This window comes from Penicillium cataractarum (assembly GCF_028827025.1).
Source record: "Penicillium cataractarum strain IBT 29864 chromosome Unknown utg000011l, whole genome shotgun sequence".
Taxonomy (NCBI): Eukaryota; Fungi; Ascomycota; class Eurotiomycetes; order Eurotiales; family Aspergillaceae; genus Penicillium; species Penicillium cataractarum.
In genome coordinates this window covers 99,019-121,800 of record NW_026622747.1, presented here as the reverse complement: position 1 = coordinate 121,800, position 22,782 = coordinate 99,019, and the positions used below count along the sequence as shown (strand labels likewise).

The following is a 22,782-nucleotide window of genomic DNA, read 5'->3' as shown; positions in this document are numbered from 1 at the left end:
AAGGGGGCCATTGGATCGGGTTCTGAGTCCGGAAGGTGATGGTGATGATCCACGGTAATCTTCGTTGGTATAGTATTGGCATTAGCATTGAGCATCGGCACATGCATGACCCTTTCTGCCAGCTCGCTGCATCTGGTTCATATTGTCGACCCAAGGCACGGTCGTCTCTCGTCTTTTCGGTGGACTCCGTCGACGTGGCCAAGCCTTCCAAGGAGCCCAGGCCATACGGGTTATCTTGGGTCTAGCGGCGATGAGTTTCGAAAAGCCGGGCAAGGAGCCGCATCGGTCAACTCACAGCCACGCATGTTACGTGATGATTGGATGGTGGCGTTGCCAGCCATCCCGACTGTTCTCCTTTCCAGGTAGTTCGCCCGTCCGCGTGGAGTCAAATTCCCCGAAGCCCGGCGGTATGGAACCAGGGATAGGAACCACTGGTATGGAATGTGGGCACGGGGGAAGAACTTGGGAAAAAGGAGAGGGGCGAGTTGAACTCCGCTGTGAAATATTTCCGAGAGGTAGGCTTTTGCATAATTCTGATCAAAGCCTGTTGCTGAGATCCCCCAGGGACATCCATGCAATGGTGTTTTGTTGAATTAACACATGTCGTCCGGAATACCCGGCAAGGTTGCCACAAGGTCAAGAGATCGACTGAGCCTCGGCAGGAGGGGGATCGGGGGATCAGATTACCTCATCACCGGAAGACCGGCAGCCCTAGCCCTAATTACTGAAAAGGGTAATGACGACTAGTGCCTTCCTCATTGGGACTAGTTGCCCATTCTAGAAACGACCTTATCGAATATAAAAATAATTCCGATTTGGTCCATCGCCTTGTCCATCGCTAAGCAACTCCTCTTAGAGGATCGTCTTTTCTTAGCTCAGCCCAAGCGGAGTAAATACGAAGTAGTGCCGATGATTTTCATTAGTCTGATCTGCCAAATCGCCCTCCAAAATAACATATGTATTCATTGCAGTCCGTGCGCGGCTATTGCCGCACTATCCCCAACATGGCGCCGCCATGTCCAGAAAAGGGCAATAATGATCGATTGTATATACATAAGGTTAAGTTTATCCCTTCTTTAGAAGTTTACACGCGCGGAAAAGAAGGTGCTCGGATCTCCGAGCAACGCACATCACATGGACCCTGCTTGAACGATGGTTTGGTTCACGTTTCCTGGGGTAGGTGATTGGTCCGGAGTCGACATATGCACTGCACGAGAATATTTGTACTGCCTTCGAAACGGAATACAGGGCATTGCTCCGTCCGCCAGGGAAGAAATGCATACGGTGAGGGGGAGAAATCAATAACTCTATATCTCTATTCGATCTCTTTCTACCTGCAATAATGGATACCTCTATACTCTATTCCACTGTCCAAAGCAATCCCCCAGTATTTGACAACTCTCGACATGGGTTGGGTGTTCTCCATGTGGGTGTTCTCCGTATGGATCGTCCCCTCGGCTGAATTAGTCCCATGGATCAGATTGACGCCGCATCAACGCCAAACCCCTCATGCGGAGGCAGAGGCAGAGGCAGAGGCACTGGGGCTGCCCATCCCGGAGGGCATGGTGCCGTTGGTACCGCTAGGAGCACTTCCTCCGCCCACGACGCTGTCGCTGTTCTTGTGGCCACCATCAGCTTCCAGGTAGGCAGCAATGCTGTAGTACGAGTTGTCGGTGTAATCCAAGGTAGCATTGAGGCCAATCTGAATCCAAGCGAAGAGACCGTCGTCGAGATCGTCTCCAAGGTAGATGTACTCCGGGAAGGGGTCGTAAGCACTGTTGGCTTGCAGCACGCTCCACATGTCATCCTCATTTGTAGTGATGCTCTGAGTGTTCGTGTTGTATGGGTAGGTATCCTCCACGGCGCTGCGCAGGACCTCGTTCCAGAAGAGCTGGCCGATGTGGGCCACACTGCCGGTGCCCACCTCGAGAGTCTTGTTGGGAAGGAGAGTAGCGTTCAAATGGGTCAACAGGTGAGTGTGAGTCGCGCGTCCATCGTAGTGACCGGGGAAGATGGTCTCGAATTCAACCACGCCGTCACGGTCGGTTTGCTGAATGCCACGCAGGTAAGTCGAGTCCCATCCGTCGGCGGCGTAGTTACCAGACGTAGAAATACCACTACTTTCGGGTCAGATTGGTTCTTGAAAGATGGGGATGGATGTTGATGTTAGAAGAATGACTGACCTGTACACGCCAGTGGCATTGGCTTGCCAGATATCAACAAGAGCTCCCGGGACAGGCCGGCAAGTGTTGATGTCAATGTATTGCACTTCCAGGAAAATATCCACTCCGTCCGAGTACTTCTCCTCCTTGACATTTTGGCGCATCACTTCACCCCAGACATAGTAGGGACCATCCGTGATGGTAGGAGTCAGGATACAGCTGGTGTTAGCCGAGAAGATGATCGACTCCGGGGTGGCCGGGCTGTAGTTGAGAATGTCGGTCTTGTTGTGGTCAATTGCCTCCCACTTCTCGAGTTGGGCCAGGTTACGGCGCCATTTCTGGGGGTCTGCCAAAAGCGATGTGTTAGTTTTCAAAAAGCGTGAAAGTCAATTTGGGGTTCGGATAGATATGCTTACTAGCAGTGATACCACGCTTCTGACGAAGCTGATTGACCGTACGTGCACGACGAGCAACACTGCGCTTGTTCAACTCTCGCGCATGAAGAGAGCTCTCGCAACCACCAAGCGAGCGCTTGGCTGCCGCAGCCATGGCATCACGAGCGTGAACCTCCCGCTTGACGACATGCGGGTCGTGCTTCTCGCCGGGGTGAGCAACAGCAGGGGTAGCCAAACAAGCCGCCGCAACGGCAAGAATCTTTGACAGCTGGACCATGATGATAAAGAGGAGTTTGTGAGCGATGTTGTGTGTGATGCTGATCAAGATCCAGAGATACCTGGCCCATCTGCCATTTTATACCTCTCCAACCGTGGCGGGCTATCTCGACGTTGTAAACGGACGCGTCATTCTGGAGACAGGCGGGATCCCAGGGGACGAGGTTATTGTTAGAAGGAACCCTTCAGAGACTATTTAGAATACCTCCCTGTGCGTGATTCTACGACGCTTCACATCCTTATTTAGGGCGGAATCTCTATGGGTGCTTGGCGCCGCGTGTCGACGGCTTTTCCTGACACAGCGAAGCGTGGGGCTCGATATATCGTCGCCCCACGAGCTTACTCGAGACGGAGAGAGATCGTCGCGGGGCTGACGAATAACTGTGAGTGGATTGCAAAGAAGCTTGTTTCAATGTGCAAAAAGGGGATTTTGAAAGTCGACAGTACAATGATCAAGGGCGTTAAGGGCTCCCTCGGAGGTTTTGTGCTCCGAGGGACCGCGTCAGCCCTTCCCCAGTGTCCTTCGAGTCTTGGCATCTCCCAAGATTAACTGAACAAGTTTCATGATAAGATTGTGCTAACTATTGCTCTATATTTTCACTAGAACTGTTCAATTGATACAACGTATTATCATCCACGAGAGATCGGTTGTCTGAATAATGAGTACGAAATTCCCGCGATGGCGCACTGGATATCTTGAACTTGACCGACAGAACAATATGAAGCTAAACGAACAATTTGGTTTTCTCAACTACCATTTCCAGCCTGAAGTGTCTTTATCGCAGTTTTCCTCGTCATATCTAATTGGAGGATCGGGTATAGCGAGGTCGAACATCGCTAACCAGGCAGGGCCATACTCAATCGGACGTTTAGGCTTACCGGCCCTACTGAACTGTCCGATAAAGTACCTTCCACACTATGTCAGCACATCGCCTCACATCAGATAGCGTGGAAAAGACATACACTGTTTGCGTCTCCCGATGCCAAACCAGATCTTTTGCTCTGGCAACACTCGGCCACCACCCGTTCTCGAATAGCTTGCTAAACCGGCGATAAAGGTTAGATTTAGCACGAAGACAGAGAGGCAGGGAGAAAGAAGAACCATCGAACTTACGGAAGACCCTTGATAAAGATCGAGCGAACTTGCTCTCTTTCGAAGCTTTCAAGGCCCCAAAATGCATCGGCGCCAGTACTATCGCCGAGGCGCAGCCCTGGAACAATTTCCCACACAAGCCAAATAACAAAACCACCTGGAACTGGCCCTAAGCTATCCTGAGTGCTGACTTTGTATCCAAGAAGCTTTGGTGTGTTGGTTGAGCGCTTTTGAGTGAGATCCAGAAGAGCAGTCAATTCTGGCGGGGTGAACGTTGTGGCCTGTTGACCTCTGGTAGCAGGATCGTCTGTTTTAAAGGGTCGGTAGGGAATTTGAATGTAGATTCGCATAAAAGCTGTCGTTTTTCGGTCTTGGGGGTCACAGCAAAGGAGTTTAGCGGTGGCGAACGAACGGAAGCCATAGTCAGCGTATTCCCCCTGGTTGTACCGATATTCATGCTCGTTCAGCTTCTCGAGGATCTTCCATTGGGAAGGGTGGAGTTTGTCAAGAGCGATAATGGTTCCAGGGTTGACGCCCTTTTGGAACCAGGTTGAGTATGAGGACGACATTGGAGCTGCGTTGGAGATGGGTGTCCTGAGTGGATGTTTGGGAGTTTGAGAAAGTGAGGGAGAAGGAGGCTCTTATGTGGGTCACCTGCTCTGTATGACGAAGGCGGAACTTTCCGTTTGATTACAGGTTGTGTGGCCGCCGATGATTATTTTGGATGCGTCCCGATCTTTGGAAAATTATGTTTCAGCTTAGTTGAAAATACCTCGAGCAATCAAGTTATGGTATTCTACACGACCTTTGGGAGGGTAAAGCATCAAGGATCCATATGGGTTACTACTGTTCGGCACCTGGTTTTTAGTTGGAGTCAACAGTCGTATACATCATAGCATTTGCCTATTTTATATGATACGAACCGAATAACGCGCAATGAAGATAAGGCGCCTGAAATCAATCTAGTAACTTACTCTTGGCAGATTAGCAGAGAAGGCTTTTGTACCCCCCTTCACCCAAAGATCCGCGGCTAAGGAAATGTTGGCGCGTCAAGAGTCAAGAACAGGAACCATTGGGGCGATCTTTAGCTGTAGGCCAGCTAAACGCCCGATAGAACTGGCCTATGGAGCGATAGAATACACTCGAAGCCCTGTAGAGCTGCTGATCTAAGGTAAGCCCACTGAGCACTATGGCTGGGAAAGGTACACAAAACCTAGAGGTCTAGCACTTTGGGAATGATGGTAATGCGCGAGCTAATCTTGAGAAAGTCTGTGCCTTTCTCCACCTTGTCAATAGGTAAATAGAGCAAGGGATGCAGCTTGGAATGGGAAGTTTGTCCTTCGGTATAGAGTGTAAGCAAGTCGACGTAGATCCGTATCGGGATAATGGCGAAGATACCTTACCAGCGCTCCAGTATTTGCCGCGAAAAGCACTACCATCAAAGCCGATTCACTACATGGTGCAAGCCACTAAGGGGTGAAAAGCTTTGGCATTAAAACTTAGCTGATATTTCCTGAAGGTTGTCCCACAGAGCTCCTAAAGCTCCGAGGGAGATGTTGAACCACTACGGAACGGCGGCTGCTCCTCACCATCTTAAGAACTCCACTCTACGCTAGACCTTGTAAACTCTCACCGAAGAAGTAAACAGTGAGGACGCCATCCCATATTCCAGTACCTGACGTGTTCTGCACCTCGCCTCAATATTTTCATCTGCTCAACGACACTCCTATCTCTCATCTTTGCTTACGCCACCTCTGAATCAACATGGCTACTTCGGTTTTTCACAGTTCGTTTAGTCTCTTTCTAGAACCACTCCCCACGCTCGACATTTCCGATCTCCATACTACGAGCCACGCGTTACACCCGATACAGTTCGTCGGAACACTGCAGCCATTGGCCGGCTTCAAAGCAGACATTGCCAACACACATAACAGCCAAGCCTGAAACCCGCGAACCATTGCCTCCAATCTAAGCGGCAATCTCCTCGTCGGTTCGGTCGATGAAGAACAGGTGCAAGTGTGTGACGAGCGCGGTATACAAAGCCAGCTAGAGGATCGAGCCGGGACCCCTCTAGGAGCCGCCTTCAAAGCTCAGAACCATGACCTAAAGCTATGTGGCTTTAAGGGTGCTTTACCGCCATACCCAGAATACAGGAAGACCCCTGACTTTACGCTTAAGACCTCAGCTAATATAGCTAAGGTCTTAGGAGAAGTTAAGGTTCCCTGGATACGCCAACACTCTCTAGGGCGCCTAGCTCGTGACTTTCAAACTGGGGCAGAAGAAGCAAGGTTTAGACATGTACTAGGTTAGTATATAAAGCTATTACCCGATTGGTAGAGGCTTATACTAATATATATATACGTAGGGCAAATTGCGCATTATATGGTTGACTGCAGCTTAAAATACGGGTTCTTGACCAGGTACGAGGAAACCTTATTTCTTCGAAAATTCGACATCAATCGCGTCTGGGTACTGGAGTACTCGCCAGTAATTCGGTATGACGACAGAGGAAGCACGACGGGCATAACAGTTTCCTTTTGTCAAAGTCTCTATCATGTGGGATTGCTAGCTCTAGCAGACTCAGATTTCAACACCAGTGCTGGCTTGCGGAACCAGCTATGGACGGATTATCTTTAGTAGTGCTAATCGAAGTATCTTTTAATATGTCGGGAAACTGTCTGTTCGGTGATTGCTTGTTGGCTTTCAGGCTACGGCTCTACACAGAATCGCCTAATATAGTAAAACTTATACCTTAAAATACTCACTCCTTAGTTTAGCTATCTATATAAACTAAACTATTTTAGAATCCTTAGAAATTAGGCTATCAATAAGCTAACGATTATGTTATCTAGTTCATATAACTAGTTAGTTATAAGCCCAATCATTCTTTAGTTATGTTTTGCCTTATAGGCAGATATCTCTTTTATGCTATATCCCATGTTTGTTGTGAGGCTAGTTCCAGTATTGGCAGCGGATCTGCATCCATTACCTTCGTCTTTCGAGACTGATTTCAAAGATAACTTATAATGAATGTGAAAATGAATTGGCTGCTAGACGGTCTGGCGCGTCCGCCTTGATTTCAATCCATTCTATAGTAGAGCTTGCATTACAAGTCTCTCGCATTTCCAACAAGATAGTAATAGTCAACTTAAACTACCAACCTCAATATTGAATATTCCGTCGTCACATAAGTGGCAAAGAAGTCCCCGAGATTCGGGAAAAGGGGCGCATCAGTAAAGTACTGCGTAGGCTTGTAGTATACCGGCCGTTGCTGTGAGAAACGCGCTCGCTTTAATTCCCCGTTGAAGATACCAAGCAGAGCTAGACCAAGCAATGATGGCGAGCAAGGCAGCCATCGCACGGCTCATTGGCTCCCCCAACGAGTTAGGGTTCTGGGCCCAGTGGAGATTAAGTAGCCCTATATAATATTAATGTCAGAATAATAAACGTTTTCTCATTGATAAATGATAGTACCGGTTAGGACTAGATAGGCGCTTCCTTGGTACCAGCCAACCGTGCTGCATGTGTATGCAATATTTGGCAGTTCCTGGAACTGGCGCAGTCTTTGGAAAGTTCTCCCAGTAAGCTAATCAGAAAGAAAGTATGTCAACTTTTACAGTGCCCACTAAAATGTTGATATTTCGCATACTCACCGCATGCTTGATGGCAACAAGAAAAGAGCCGTATCCGGCTGCTTTGAGGAGAGTAGTACTCGGCATTATGAATTTTGAACGATACCTCTTCTCTTGATACACATGGTGGAATTTTGGAATCTTATAGCTATAAGTAACTAACAAACCGAGGATATGGACGGGTCAGCAACTGCTCACCATCAATGTCCGAGTACCATGGGTTGGCTCTAGCCTCGGCTCACACTTTGCAAGAGGTAGTATACAATGCATAATTGTAAATCTCCTTTAGTGGGCTCCATGTCAGAGAAACCGACATTGAATTATAATCACGCTACGGAAACGGGCCAACAATCGGCCCGACTCTGTACTATCCACTTTCGGGCACTCCTTGGTAATTAAGCTTCTTACCTAAGGACGTATCCGAGGACTGCCCGAGAATTCCCCGAGGGGTTGTAGAAAGGCCGGACGAGAACGAAGATACGGTATATGTCTATTTTGAATAATTTTACGGTAACATGTAGCATCGGGCTGCGGGTCAGCCAAGTTCAGCTGATCGTTTTTACCAGTGGTTGGTACTAAAATGTGTGCATGAAAGATCGTGCTAGAATTATAGTAGTGAGATCATTATTTATAACAATTGCAACTCGCGGAGATTTCTAAAAAAAGAAAAGAAAAAAACGAAGACCAAAATATAAGAGGAAGATCAAATTTGGACAAAAAGAAATGACAGTAACAGTAGATCCGAAAGGACCGTAAAGAAACCCGTTTTCAAAGTAGACTGCGTTTAGCCAATCGTTGTTATAGAGACCAGCGGCGCTAGCTCGATTGGCTTTTGATACTTTTCCAGGACTGGTAATGGTCTGCCAATGTCTCGTTCAATGGTCGATACACGATTTTCAACTCATTCACACTGGGATGATTATCGATGTCGAAAGGAATCCCCAGATTCCGTTTAAGCCATCTCTGACTGAAGCCAAGAAATGGCCCTGACATGCGTACCAATATATTCGGAATTTTCTTCGTTGGAATATTGGAAGATCGAGTGATGGACCGTAATATGCGGGCTAATTCAACAAAGCCGTGTGTTTTGTTTCCGGCCAGGATATAGCGACCGTGAGAATCTGGAGTTTCGGCAGCTCGAATGTGGGCAGTTGCCACCTCTCGCACATCAACAATTCCGAACCATAGGTCCGGCACCCCCAAAGATAGCTGGCCACTTAGCAGCTGATCTAACAGAGACAGGCTGCCAGATTCAGACGTTTGGGAAAGAGACGGCCCTAAAACAAGTCCAGGATTGATGGTAACTAGCTTCCAGCGTGGCGACCCCGACTGTGCTTCGTATAGCTTCCATGCTTCTTTCTCAGCCACCGTCTTTGAGTAGGAGTAGGAGTTGTGATAGATAGAGCTCGTTGTGTTGAAATAATCAGCGGACAGTGTCTTGTTTCTCATGTCTTGCACGTCGGCGTTATCCCCGTAGATAGCTGCCACAGAGGACGTCAAGATAACCAGATTGACTGTCTGGATTTTCTGGACTGCATCGAGCACGTTCTGCGTTCCCTTGAGAGCAGGCTCAACAACCTCTTTCTCGCCATTGCGAATTCTGTTCTCGATCAAGAAAGGAGAGGCGATATGATAAACGACGGAGCATCCCTTCATTGAAGCTTCAAACGAGCCCGCCACAAGCAAATCCGCTTCGAATAATGTCAACTTGCCGGGCCATCGTTCCTGCATTTCGAGGAGGTGACCGATTTTCTTTTTGTTCCCGGTCCTGCGGACAGTGGCGTGGACTTGTTCGCCCTTTTCGAGTAGCTGCTGGACAACATGGCTCGCGATGAACCCACTCGCACCCGTCACAAGTGATATTTTCTCGGCCATGGTTGAATACGATTCGAAACAAGGAGTGAACTGGAAAATGTCAGATCCTTATAGACAGAGTCTCAACATATGTCTGATTCTCTGCTCTTTATATATTTTGAGCAGAAGCCATGCAAAGGACACCGGCCCGATTTTGACGGCTTTCCTCCACGCCACAGGCGAAAACCAGTGGGAACAGGCGATTTGCTCAAATCCATTCCTCGGTACTGGCTTGAGTCTTGACAGCACAAAGGATTCGAACTTCCCTACCAGATGCATAAATATTGTCACATGTTCATATACCATCGGTCGAGTGAGAGCTCGGTGTATGGAATAATCCATTTGTGGGGGTATCGTGGTGGAGCTGGACAGGAGTCGGGTTCTTAATTCCCCCGATCTCCTGATTTTGGTACTGTAACGGAATTAGGTTCAGTGGAGCAAGCTTTCAAAACCTTATTTCACCGTGACCCTGTGGCACCGTACATACTGAGGCCAACCATAATGCGTGATTTTATGCATGGTCACAGATTTTCCAGGCGCAATTCCACTCTAAATCAATGTCAGCACGGGCTAACGTTGAGCTATCCCACTTAAGTCCGGGCCGTAGATATGAGGCCCAAAGCGTATTTACGGGTTGCTGTTCTTGTGTTTCATAACGATTGACCATCAGGACGAAGAGCTGTTAAAGAAATTCTAAAGGAAACACGATGTAAGAATTGTGTATGTTACCTAACGTGGCTTCACCCGTGATTATGAGGATCAGCGGTAACAAGGATACAATAAACCGAGGGCAACTTGGTAGTACGAAGTCTGCTCATTTATTTCTTAGCCCGTCCGTTGATCTGTACCGTAAATCGGGGTGAATAATAGGACGCGCATACTATGTTCTATTGGACAGTATTCTGAATTCCGAATACATTTGAGGCCAGTCAACCATATTATCGCTGTCATGCAGAATCCATATTGATCGGAAGTTGAGCAACAATCCTGTCGTTTGCTGTTGCCGTTAGGTTGTTGCTGGGGACGCACCCTGTCTCAAGGAAAGGAAACGTTAAATTGAGAAAGCCGGTGTAGCCAGATGACCCACGAGCCCAGTCATTCCCAGACTCCCTTTACGACTGCCATATAGCCGCAATGCCGGTAAATTGCAGCGAAACGGTCCGGATGAAGGATTGAGAAGTATTTGTTGGAATGTGGATGCCCGTCAAATAGGTCCCCAAAGACTTATATGCCTCGTACAAGCCAGGCTGAGTCCGGTTACTGTTCATGGCATTTCTTCCGTATGAAAATATGAGTCTTGAGCTTCAGCACTTAGATGTTTGCATGGAAACAAAAACGCACAAACCAGAGAGACCCATGAAGGTCATGGACGCCCGCCAGCGACGACTTGTCCGATCGTGTTCGCGGCTGGATCTCCGGCCATTGCTGCAGCTTGTGCCCAGATCGCGCCGGCGTCAAGGCAAATAATTCGCATGAGAGGGAGTACGAGAGTGTGAGCCGCATCGGGAATACCGCCGTCTCTCATTAAGCAATCCTGGACGTCAATGCCGGCAAAAAGATCACCGACAGAGTCTTGGAAAAACAATCCATGATCAGTAAATAATCCACAAAGCGCAAGTATATGACTCATAAGCCATCCACAGGGTCAAGGCCGTGGAGACCGTATGGTCTGAGGCCATAGCCAGAAGGTAGTTGAGAATCTTGTTCACAACATCAAACACAGCCAACTGGGTGTCGACCGACACCACCATACCTTGCAGAAATTGATCATCACTGAGGTTGAAAGTTTTCTGCTTGCCCCCAAAGTAGAAAGCACTGATTGAATATCGATATGAGTAAAGCAATATACATTTCCTGTGCGAATGGAAGTGATGTACCTAGAAATCGCGAGTACTTAAATTGTCCTGAGGACCGGGCTCTGCATCAATTTCATCCATCCCCACGGCAGAGGCGGGTCGCTCAAGGACATCCTGTCTCCGTCAGCGGGATTCTCATCAGCCTGCTTTATCTCCCAGATGATCTTGCTTAATTCGGACTTGCTCGGTTGTATTTTGTTGCGTCGGTCTTGAATCGTGGCGACTCTGGAATCCAACTCTAAGAATCCGTGCAATTTCAGACGCCCAATGGCAACAAAGGGAACTCAAGTTTCCAATGGCAAAAGCTTCTGATGCTCGTGATGGCTGTCAGTGAGACTGTTCTCGTTGGTTTTGTCTATACTGGTCCCTGTGGGAGGCGTGCGGGTTCGCGTGGTAGGCATGAGGACTGGCCCGTTTCAAGTCCTGCGCAGAAACACCGATGAAAACGCGCTTCTATAGTGCTGGGTTCAATGAAAAGACGATAAATATCGCTGGTGATTCGGCAAAATGACTTGAAATACGGATAAAACACGAATGATAAGGTTGGGTAGAAATAGGGGTTATCATTGAGACAGATGGGTGGTAACCAGTTACGGAATCAAGTTTCAAAGATTTGTCTAATCATTGACTGGCTTTTTCCTTTCAGAAACAATATCATTAGCAAACGATTTCTGCAGCTCCAGCGGAGTAGCCATCCCTCAATCCGCTAGCTGTGCATCAACATCAACATCAACGTCGGCCTCGACATCGACTCCCTCCTCCCTTTCTTCCACAACCTTGGCTTCCACAACTTCTACTTTGAGCGCGCTCTCAACAGCTGCCAGTTCGTCCAGTGGAGATTGGTGCTGACAAGAGTGGGAATCAACTGCCGGAGCTGGACTCGGCAGGACTGCCAGAGAAAATGCCAGCTATTTTGAGAATGCCAGTCAACAGCCCGCCCGTTATCCCATCGGGCGAAGAAACAATAACTGTGGAGCTGTCTAGCGACACAGTTTCTCCTCTGGCTGAGATAGACGCAGAATCTGACATGACCAAGATGTCCGAAAAGGCGAAGGCGATGGAGATGGAGAGTCGCGGGGAGTACGGGGCAGCCGAAAAGACCTACCAGCAGGTGGTAGAATGGAGGAGGAATGTGCAAGGCCCCGAGCATGCAGACACTCTGTCAACCATGTACCGCATTGTACTGGTTTATGACATGCAACACAAGTATCGAGAAGCCGATGAGTTGTACCGGCAAATTTTGGCGCTAAGGGAAACTGCCCTAGGGCCCAATGCGAGCCCTCCTTCTCTGGGCGAGGGTCTCATGCTTCAATACAAGTATGAAGCCGCCGAGAAGATGGACAGACAGGAGATAGCGCTGAACAGAAGGGTGTTTGGGCCAGAGTACCGGTACACAATACTCATCATAGGCAACCTAGCTAACGTGCTCAGTATCCTGGGGAAGTTTGAGGAAGCCGAGGGTTCATATCGACAAACATTGGAGCTTAGTGACAGAGTACTTGGCCCTGAGCATCCTTATACACTCCAGATCCTCAACAATCTCGGCGTGTCACTTGAAATGCAGCGCAAGAGAGCGGATGCCAAGGAGATATATCGGGATGCACTAGAACGAAATGTGAGGAAGCGAGGGTATAATCACCCTGACACATATCCCAGCTTGCACAACCTGAGAACTGTGCTTGACGAGGATGAGGATATCTATATTGCGGGTCGAAAGGCGGGGATGGTTCCACCAAGTGGCAGTGCGTTAGCCGGTAGGACATCGACTACGGTATCTGTTAGAATAACACGTAAATAAGGATAGGAAACAGCAATAATAAGAGTATATGTTTAGGATGATCAGTCGGTTTTCCTAAGGATACAAAATTGGAGAAGAGGCATGAAACCAAACCGTCGAACAAGACACAAGAACGACATCAAGCCCCTCATGTGACCAAAAATGAAGAATCAAATCAAGGCAGAATTAACCTCTCATATAGCCCAGAGCATGCTACAATAGGTGATAAATAAGAGCCACCAGTAGTGGGACTCAATCTACCCTCGTGCCCCAGCAGCGTTGAAAAAATACCAGGTGCCCCGTAACTTCTGAATAATATAAACCCCTATGACAGTCGCGAAGGCCAAACCCCCGTTCCAGGCAATTGGGCTGTTCTTAGCTGTGTGTGACGCATAGGCCAAGAACCAAGCGCTCGTGCAGACTAGGTTGAATAAGGAGACCCAATGCGGGATAAGCGGACTGGGACGCGAGTCTGAAAGACATACCACAGACTTGGAAATTTCCCGCGGGCCCAAGAAGCACTCATCATTCTATAGTAGAGTAACGCAAGATCGCCGTATCCATGGGTGATGGTGGGATTTCTGTCGAGGCGGTACGTAGCTGTGGCTAAGAAGACAGCGAGTTGAACCATTGAACCGCCTGCGGCACAGCTGCATCCAGTCTGTAGGCAGAATAGGTGCGGATTTGTATGCGGAATATTTTCCAACACATTGTTAATTCCCACTGTATAGAAAAGGGCATAAGATGCCGCCGATGAGTAGGAGGAAGACGCTGGCTTCGAGCTCCACACGGGTTTGCAGGTAGTGATCTACAACCTCCTCTGCCGTCTGGGAAGGACTCATCCCGATGGAAAGTAGCTGGCGCACCACGTTGCACCGACCAGACAACCCCAGATGGGCCCTAGCTCACGAATCACGCCTTGTGAGTATCCGATACCACGCAAAGAGAAGAAGCAGGATGCCGAGCGTTACGGGGTAGTTAGCTCAACCGTGGGCGCTAGATGAACGACACCATCCTGGGGCTGTCGTGTGGTTGTCGTGTATCTTTTCTCGATTTTTTTTCCTGCCTCAATATCCGTCAGTTTGCCAGTCACATATTCCTCCTGTAGCGTTCTAAATATTCAACGTTGTGTGGGCTAGAGGTCTCTTCGACCGTTCTCAAATTCCTCTTTCTGGTTCCATGAATTGACGAATGTATGTATCCCCATACAAGTGGCCTCAAATCCTACGAAGGCAAGGCCAGATGATGCAAACAGATGGGACGCTACCTATCAAATAGGGTGCCTTCTAAACTCTTTGCTTACTCCCTCATAGATCCCCCGAGCTTGGTTTGAAGAAGCTATGATATCTGAAATTCCAAGTTGGAATAGTCAATATGGTTCAAAGGTGACGTGGGGCAGCACCTCAGACTATCCTTTGTGCACCATCTAAACCTCTGGCTGTATGGTCTTGACAGAGTATGCAAATATAAAAAAAAACAAATTCCCTTTACATTTGGACAGCTTTTGTCAAAAAAACTCAATTTGAATGATATCGCAAGCCAATATACATGCAACGCCTTCTTCACCGCTAATTCTGTCCTCCTGTTGCGCATAGCATGTTGGCAGGTTGCTATCAATGATGGCGAGACGAGGCATGGGGGACGGGGATTTGCTGTCTTGGCGTCGTTTCAAAGTTTCTTCAGACAGCGTTTCGTAACACATATAGCTGCACATCCGAAACTTGCTCGGCCCGTGCTCCATTTGGGAACCGACGCTGTCGATCAAAACAAAGTTGACACTCTTGCGGTAGTGAATGCAGTTTAATGAAGGAATGCCTAATCTAACTCCCTCTGTTTCGCTTTCTGGTTAAATACCATAACTGGAACTTGCTGTCACTTGACCCGTTTCATTCGGGAAAATGGCATCAGTATCTCTATATAGCAACTGAGAATTCCCCGGCTAACTCAGGAACTGATCAATACTCCATCTCGATATATTTGACATAGAAAACGGAGCGTCTTGGCCCACAATGAGGAAATATGTTGCGTGGATGATTCCCCTCCCGATCGCTGTGCAATGCGGCGATCTGTTGTGGAGTGGAATCTTCAATTCTTCTGCCTCCGTTGCCGACTTTGACAAATGTAAGTTACTTCTTGGCTTCCATTGACTCATCCTAACATTGGATGAAAGGGTCCTGGTCAAACCAGATTGCGCCTTGGCAGTGGTACATTCACGGCACTGGAAATACCTCTGAATATCTTGGACTTTCGTCGGACTTTAAGAATCCAGCGGATACTAGTGATTCCCAGGGTATTCGGATATCTATTGTAAGTTGATTCTTGGATACAGAGATGCACCAGCTGACTCTTGATAGGATGGAACCTCCTTTTGGAATGGTCAGACCATGGAGCGGAGTGAGATCATCCCCCAAACCTCCGAGGACTTGGGTAGTGGGCGCCTGTTCTATCATTTCTCGTTGATGACCAACACTACAAATCCCCCAAGCCCTAAGTTCGAACATCAAATCGCGTTCTTTGAGGTAAATGCAAACGTCCACTCTCCAAGACAATCTAGTCTGACATTGAGGGTATAGAGCCACTTCACCGAGTTAAAGTACGGCTTGCTGAGCGGCGACTCGGCCAGCGAGGACAACACACTGCGTTGGTGTGTGAGCGGAACGACGGAATGGTCTACCCAGCTCGAAGCCGAGAACTGGTACAATTTCGCCTATGATATCGACTTTGACGCGCAGACTGTCTCGCTGTGGGCAAGTAATGGCTCTGATCCATTGACTGCCGTTGTCACTGGTGTCAGTGCATCGACTTCGACCAACTCTGCTGATTGGCATATTGGCGAGCTACGACTCGACAATGGAGGCACCGACTCAGATGCAGAGGACTGGTTTTGGTCTGGCATCTTTGTGGAAAACGCTCCGATTACAGCCACCATTGCGGGTCCATTGGCGGGCCAGTCGGAATGATTCTTGACTGGGCCCATCTCAGCAGTGCGGGTCATGCTGGAAGAGCAACATGTCATACCATTTCATCAACAGCCCTTGTTATGCCCTTTATTTCTGAATATTATACTCAGTGGGTTCTTGGAGACTACTTGCATTGATTCATATCGAAAGTTTTCAATTCAATTGTTTCTTAATTCGTTAAATGGCAGGGACCATCAAGGTCTCCCGGGTAAGATTGAACGTAACCATGAGGTCATCCCTCTACCAGAAATAAATTATGTACAGGATACATTTACCGGACACAGTATCCGCCGTCAATGAGCAAATCATTGCCGGTCATGTAGGTGCTGGCATCGCTGACCAGGTAGACGTAAGCACCCTTCAGCTCTTTGGCCTGGCCGTTGCGGCCCATAGGGATCATCGAGAGCCACAGATCCTGAGTCTTCTGGTCAACAAAGTCAGACAGACCGGTATCGATGTAGCCGGGGGAAATGCTGTTGACACGAGCAAAATCACGCCACTCGTTGGCGAGCGACCGGGCCATATGGATACAGCCGGACTTAGCGACGTTGTAGGAGGTCTGCTCCTGCGGGAAGTTGGCAATGTGGCCAGACATAGAGGATGTAATAACGAAGCTACCCGTGCCACGCTCCTTGAAGTGAGCGCCCACGGCCTTAGCACAGTGGAAGGTACCGGTCAAGTCGGTCTGAATAACCTCTTCCCAGTCCTTCACGGAGCCGTCGAGGATTCCGCTGCTGGCAGTACGACCGGCGTTGGCGATAAAAGCATCGATCTTGCCGAATTCCTTAATAACGTTCTTGACCAAGTCCTGAACGCTCTCCCAGCTGCCCACATCACACTTGTAGGCCTTGACCTTGACACCGTACTTCTCCTGCAGCTCCTTGGCATTCTTCTCGCCGCCTGCCGGTCGGGAAGCGTAGGTGATGGCCAGGTCGGCGCCCATCTCAGCGCAGCCACGAGCGGCCTCAATGCCCATACCACGGGGGCCCGAGGCACCGGTGACGACCACGACCTTGCCCTTAAGGCTGAAGAGGTCCTTCAGGCTATCGGCCTGGGGAACTGGAATAGGCATGTTGATCGATGGGATGGATATAGTATGTTTGAGATTGCGGTGGTAGTAATTGGGAAGACGGGGAGATAGAGAGAGTAGATGGTGATGTTGGAGAGGATACTTTATAGTTTTGAGGGGAGAAGACAGGACGAGAGAATAAGCAGGGCCTGGAAAGGTTTAAAAACGATTAGAAAGGTATGACCGAGCTATCGGTCATCTCAGGTTGTCACCCCTCCTTCACTAAAGTACAGGAACGAATCCAGTTTGCCTATGCTGATGTACCCTTTGCCCCTCTTTTTTGCCGGTTTGGAACTCGGCCGCGACCCCCAATGACCGAATCAATAACTTTTAGAATGGGGGGTTCTTTCTTCTGATACGCTAATGATAATGAGGACCTCCTGCGCCCGGGCTAATGATCCTTGTTTGTGACCCGCTTACCAGAATTGACTAATGATTTCTTTGTATTCCAGAGGACTAGTTGCTACAGTAGTAAGCCATTATGCTATTGATGACACTCTGGGGGAAACGTAAAGCGGATCCCCTCGGAGAAGTGACGTCATGACTGGCCAAGGCGGTTTATGTAATCGACATGATCTCATCGTCCTATTGGAGCCACGACTTACTTTAGTTACCTAGTGAGTCTTATATTGCATGAATAATATTCTCATAATTCGTAACAAAAGAAATTTGGAGGAGGACATAATGAATTGTCATCCAGATTCACCACAAGTTGCATTTTGATCCCTAGTTTCTTTAGGATTCAATTATCGCCAACGCAATACATGGGGCCTGCGGCCTTATTCAAGCTTGAATGATGCTCTCACGCCCCACTCCATAGTGCGGGCCTTGTTAGGCCGATCATGATCCTTAACAAAACCCTTCCCTTTGACCTCTCCCAAAATGAGTACAATATGGTGCTGATCGTATGTCCCCCTTCTACAGGAATAACCTCCAATCCAAGCAGTTATTGTAGTCGTCAAATACCTCCATACGGCCAATCCATAATGGAACCGATGGTAGCTAACCGTTCAATCCTACCGATTTGGCTGTTTTCGATTTTGGAACTCTTCAGTTCATCAACGGTCCACCCTTAGCGATGACGAAATAGACAGACACAAAGCAGGAACTGTTGAATAGTCGTTGACTCAGCTGTTTTTTTGTCATTTGGGATATTATCGCAGGACTGGCAGCCTGTAGCATTGGAATCACTATGTTTCATCTCGAAAATGGAGAGCCAAGTTGCCCAGGATGTGTCTCGAAGTCAAGTCTCGGCAGAGCCTACAAATGACCCTATCCACCGATCATCGACCATGAGAACCATCAGCACGCTGCATCATAACGAATTCGACGATCGTTTCTTGTCTAGGTATCGTGTAGAGTTCACGTGCATGATTGATCGAGTACGGCCAAAATAACTGACTTGATTACGGAATAGGGTTCGATCTTTTTTCAACCGTGACACTCATATCGGACATGTTAGTCGCCATCCTCTCAGAGACGAAAAGGATATTGAGATCCATACGTGGGCAGGTCCCGATGACCCTGATAATCCGTACGTTCTAGGCAACTTCCTTCGCAATGACCAGGTAGCATGGAGACCGTCATACTGATTGGCATAGATTTAACTGGAGCAAGACCTACAAATGGGTTCTCACACTCACCATTTGTTTTATGTAAGTCTCGTTCCAAGACCTCAGCCGGCGTGTATATTCTGACAGCTTGGAATAGATCCATTCTGACTGGATTACCGGCGGGGTCCTACGGTGCTGGGAACACATGGATGGAACAGCGTTTCCATGTCCAAAATGAACCCTTCCCCAACCTGGCTTGGGCAACGACATCCTGGAATATGGGAGCCGCCTTTTGGCCACTCATTTTCGTGCCACTCACCGAGTCGTCTGGGCGAATGCCAGGCTATTTTGTGTCCTATTTTATCCTGGTCGTCTCGCTATTCCCGTCAGCATTTGCACAGAATTTCGCTACCTTGGTGGTGACTCGCTTTTTTGGAGGAGGGGCATCCTCTGTCTCGATCAATATTGTCGGGGGCAGTATTAGTGATGTGTGGTACGGTGACAAGGCTCGTAGCCTACCTATGTCGCTGTTCGGGTTCACTAGTGTAGTTGGCATTGCTCTGGGCCCATTTATTGGATCTGCGATTCAGACGATCCACAAAAGCAGTCCATGGAGATGGTAAGGGGAAAATCCCATTCCCCCATCAACCAATGTGGACATAAACAGAGCTGACGAAGTCCAGGATTTTCTATATTCAGATAATTTACAATGCCGCGCTCATTCCAGTGTTTTGGTTGATACTGCGCGAAACACGGGGCGATGTTATTCTAAAAAAGCGCGCCAAAAGGCTACGTCGCGAAACCGGCCGTCCTATCTATGCCGAGAGCGAGCTGAACACAACGAGCGTGTGGAAGCTGCTCCAGATTTCTTTCGAGCGCCCTACTCGAATGCTTCTAACTGAGCCAGTTGTTACGTTTTTCACTTTGTGGGTCAGCTTTGCTTGGGGAATTCTCTTCCTTTTCTTCTCTAGTGTCGGACAGACATTCAGCCATAACTATGGATGGGGAACATTCACCACCGGCATGGTTCAACTTGCGATTTCAGTTGGTGCAGTCCTTGGTACTGTGATCAATCCACTTCAAGACTGGATCTATTTACGCTCCGCCCGCAATAACCGAGAAAGTCCGGGTCACCCTATCCCTGAAGCTCGGCTATATACTTCCATTCCTGGCAGTCTACTCTTTGCTGGAGGTCTCTTCTGGTATGGATGGGGGAGCGTGGGCGACGGATCCATTCACTGGATCGTCCCTACCTTGGGAATTGGTTGTACTGGCGTGGGGATTTATTCTATCTATATGGCTGTCGTGAATTATCTGACGGATGCCTACGAGAAATACGCAGCATCGGCACTATCAGCCGCATCGCTAGGTCGAAATACGTTTGGTGCGTTTCTGCCGTTGGCCTCATTTGAGCTATTCGATACGCTGGGCTACGGATGGGCTGGATCATTACTTGGTTTTGTGGGAGTCGCCCTTTCAGTTGTGCCAGTTGTTTTGGTCCTCAAGGGGCCCGAAATTCGTCGACGTAGCCCATTCATGCGCGAGTCTATGTTTGAATCGCAGGATAGGACATTACAGGACAATCAGGCTGACAAGACTGTGGTGTGAATGGGTCTATATCTGCCTTTCTCGGGGATTTTTATGGGAAGTCCGGGTTCGGGTGGCTTTACCCTGGCAGGAACTTCAAAATCTCTGGGATGACTTGAGAAAATCTTCATTTTGCAGCAAAAGTTTCGATCTAAAGTACACGGAATTTACTTCATCAACATGAATTCAAACCATAACCAAAAGGCACTTGACCGTTTCAATGATTGGACATATTCCAGAAAGTTGTGATTGAAATTTTCTGAACTAGTCAGATACACAAACTTAAGCTCCTATATCATCTTTTCCTATTATAGTCTCCTTAGACCGGGGGGGCACACGCTTAGGTGTTGGCATTGCACGAGAAGCTGGCCTTGCTAGAGTTATCGTGGATGGCTTTTCCGGAGACCCATAGACCCATACCACACTTGTGCGAATATTCAGCCCAATGGCTCTTTCGATAACCATATAGAAGAGAGGTATTCTTAAACTCACCAGACAACCCCCAATCACGACGATAATCAAGTTAACGCCAGTGAGGAACATCTTCCGCCAGGACCTACCATACTTTCCCCAGTTCAAAAACAACCAGAAGATCCCACTAAGCCCGTCTACAGCATGTACATGTCAGTATTGTTCCTTGGGATTATGGCAGTACTTACATGTAAACCAGCTTGCAAACAGAGCCGTCTGGAAACAAGTCCGTCAGTTTTTCATCTTGGCGTGATAAGAATCTTGGTACTCACAATCAAACTAAGCAAATCGTTGAAAACTGGAATTGCCTCTGCGATGACCCATGCGATTATCCACAGGGTTAATGTAATTCCTACCCATGTTCCGATGGAGAGCACGCTTCTCTTTTGCATGCGATTGGTGCCACGGAACAGACGGACATAGATGTACTTGGCTGCAACATGTCCATTGATCACACCAGCGATCACAATCTATGACTATAATCTTAGTGAGGCTTCAAGGATTATGGAACAAGTGTTAAGCGTACCGTCGGGATTGCGATTCCATACGCAATCTTTGCCGTGATGGGAGAGGTTGAGCTCAGGGCAGGGGATTTGACTTCCTTGCCCCCATAATAATAAATGACTACTGCCGCCACGACGTACATACATGTATCGGTTCCTTGGAGAAGGAGCAAAGTTTTTGGGTAGTCTGTCGGTGTTTGCATCTCTGAAATGAAACCGAAGAAAGCGACATGGCCCGCTGGGGATCGCGGTCGTCAGCATATTATCAACGTCAAATATTCAGGTCTGAGATATACCGTATGCAAATACAATGTTTGTCACAGCTAGGAATCCATTGGCAACACTTGTCTTCGTTGTCGCGTCCACCTTGCCGTTTCCGGGGCGTTGTATAGCGATCGCAATCATCGTTATGAGCACCGCAGCTAAGATACTGGCAAAGGCTATGCATAGTCAGCCCTCATATGTCTTGCGGGGGAAATCCAACGGATATCATACATGCGAACGAAAACCAGGAGACTTTTCTCAAGGTTCTTGGGAGGGCGAAGACGAAAGACACGACCAACCCAACAACTCCAAAAACAATAGAGCAGGTGCCGTGATTTGTCAGAGTATTCATCATGACGGTGAACGTGAGAAGATGGCTTCCCATAATGAAGACAAGGAAAAGTAACTGCGCAGTTCCCAGAAACTCTCGTCCAACGCGGGCTAGTCCAATAGGTCCAAATAGTACCTCGCCGGCGTCTGCCATGCTGTGCACATGTGGGTATCGTAGTTTGAACTGGCCTATAACATATCCTGTATAAGTAGCCAGAAGTCCGAGTCCAACGATCAGAATAACCGCCCTAAAAAACTGTCAGATCCTCTGGTTTTGATTTCCATTGATCGTTTGACAATTTCACACTGACGCGACAAGCCCGAGAGTCGCCACAGCAGAAGGTAGCGACAAGATTCCTAGTGAGATGGTTTCTGCGATCATTACTATCGATATCGCTCAGTACTGTTCGCTGTTATCGTTAGATGCAAAGCTAGGGAGAAAACGTACTCATTCCGCATTGCCTATGTGTGATTCTGGTTGTTAGCGAGTGTTCCGTCGGTCGCAATAGGTAGATGCTCTCATACCACCAATACAACGTCCGATATCTCACTTCTGCAAACTCCTCGTTCCCAAATGGATCTTCATATTCGGGACCGGAATTTTCAACGTGGCTTCTCTCCTCATCCTTAATAATACCATCTCGTTCCCCTGGTCGGGCACTCTCGATGGGGGCACGGTAGGTCTGCGACATACTCTGAAGAGCTTCCAAGAAGAGATCAATCTAATTTCAAGGCGAATATCGGAAGGTTGGGCGTGATTCGGAATTTGATAGGTCTGAAATCCACAGATTGGAACTTTGGATCGAGAGGGAGAGGGGTTATAAAATAGAAACCATGAACACGAGGAGATGGGGGCCTGAGATGAGCGAACGTAAAGCCGCAGTATCAGGGTCTCATGTGCGCACGTCCATTTTGTTGACCATACGCGTCGCATGGCCTCGGGAATTCAATCACCCAAACTGCGACAACGATGTCACCTCGCGAAGGGGACCAGCCAGAA

The 22,782-nt window shown here is 48.3% G+C and overlaps 9 protein-coding genes across 9 annotated transcripts; 3 read left to right on the top strand and 6 right to left on the bottom strand.

Annotated features, from left to right (window-relative positions):
* Positions 1-1,507: 1,507 nt before the first annotated feature.
* On the bottom strand, positions 1,508-2,834 carry N7496_012814 (intradiol ring-cleavage dioxygenase; the record flags this gene model as incomplete). Its single annotated transcript, XM_056705727.1, has 3 exons — positions 1,508-2,117; positions 2,184-2,508; positions 2,579-2,834. The coding sequence occupies 3 exons, from the start codon at positions 2,832-2,834 to the stop codon at positions 1,508-1,510; spliced, it is 1,191 nt and encodes a 396-aa protein (XP_056548950.1).
* A 750-nt stretch (positions 2,835-3,584) lies between these two features.
* Positions 3,585-4,495, bottom strand: N7496_012813 (uncharacterized protein; the record flags this gene model as incomplete). Its single annotated transcript, XM_056705726.1, has 3 exons — positions 3,585-3,741; positions 3,797-3,874; positions 3,948-4,495. 3 exons carry the CDS (start codon positions 4,493-4,495, stop codon positions 3,585-3,587), a joined length of 783 nt encoding a protein of 260 aa, XP_056548949.1.
* A 2,661-nt stretch (positions 4,496-7,156) lies between these two features.
* On the bottom strand, positions 7,157-7,645 carry N7496_012812 (uncharacterized protein; the record flags this gene model as incomplete). The annotated part of the gene is made up of 3 exons (XM_056705725.1): positions 7,157-7,344; positions 7,401-7,512; positions 7,580-7,645. 3 exons carry the CDS (start codon positions 7,643-7,645, stop codon positions 7,157-7,159), a joined length of 366 nt encoding a protein of 121 aa, XP_056548948.1.
* Positions 7,646-8,374: 729 nt separating this feature from the next.
* N7496_012811 (cinnamoyl-CoA reductase) lies at positions 8,375-9,433 on the bottom strand (the record flags this gene model as incomplete). Its single annotated transcript, XM_056705724.1, has 1 exon — positions 8,375-9,433. One exon carries the CDS (start codon positions 9,431-9,433, stop codon positions 8,375-8,377), a length of 1,059 nt encoding a protein of 352 aa, XP_056548947.1.
* A 2,754-nt stretch (positions 9,434-12,187) lies between these two features.
* On the top strand, positions 12,188-13,066 carry N7496_012810 (uncharacterized protein; the record flags this gene model as incomplete). The annotated part of the gene is made up of 1 exon (XM_056705723.1): positions 12,188-13,066. One exon carries the CDS (start codon positions 12,188-12,190, stop codon positions 13,064-13,066), a length of 879 nt encoding a protein of 292 aa, XP_056548946.1.
* A 1,988-nt stretch (positions 13,067-15,054) lies between these two features.
* On the top strand, positions 15,055-16,005 carry N7496_012809 (glycoside hydrolase family 131 protein; the record flags this gene model as incomplete). Its single annotated transcript, XM_056705722.1, has 4 exons — positions 15,055-15,166; positions 15,216-15,352; positions 15,400-15,564; positions 15,619-16,005. 4 exons carry the CDS (start codon positions 15,055-15,057, stop codon positions 16,003-16,005), a joined length of 801 nt encoding a protein of 266 aa, XP_056548945.1.
* Positions 16,006-16,276: 271 nt separating this feature from the next.
* Positions 16,277-17,077, bottom strand: N7496_012808 (SDR family oxidoreductase; the record flags this gene model as incomplete). Its single annotated transcript, XM_056705721.1, has 1 exon — positions 16,277-17,077. One exon carries the CDS (start codon positions 17,075-17,077, stop codon positions 16,277-16,279), a length of 801 nt encoding a protein of 266 aa, XP_056548944.1.
* Positions 17,078-18,282: 1,205 nt separating this feature from the next.
* N7496_012807 (uncharacterized protein) lies at positions 18,283-20,235 on the top strand (the record flags this gene model as incomplete). The annotated part of the gene is made up of 5 exons (XM_056705720.1): positions 18,283-18,422; positions 18,492-18,608; positions 18,676-18,729; positions 18,785-19,246; positions 19,311-20,235. The coding sequence occupies 5 exons, from the start codon at positions 18,283-18,285 to the stop codon at positions 20,233-20,235; spliced, it is 1,698 nt and encodes a 565-aa protein (XP_056548943.1).
* Positions 20,236-20,554: 319 nt separating this feature from the next.
* On the bottom strand, positions 20,555-22,474 carry N7496_012806 (uncharacterized protein; the record flags this gene model as incomplete). Its single annotated transcript, XM_056705719.1, has 9 exons — positions 20,555-20,638; positions 20,707-20,822; positions 20,874-20,901; positions 20,958-21,155; positions 21,212-21,426; positions 21,485-21,628; positions 21,684-22,030; positions 22,094-22,166; positions 22,231-22,474. The coding sequence occupies 9 exons, from the start codon at positions 22,472-22,474 to the stop codon at positions 20,555-20,557; spliced, it is 1,449 nt and encodes a 482-aa protein (XP_056548942.1).
* Between the last annotated feature and the right edge of the window lie 308 nt (positions 22,475-22,782).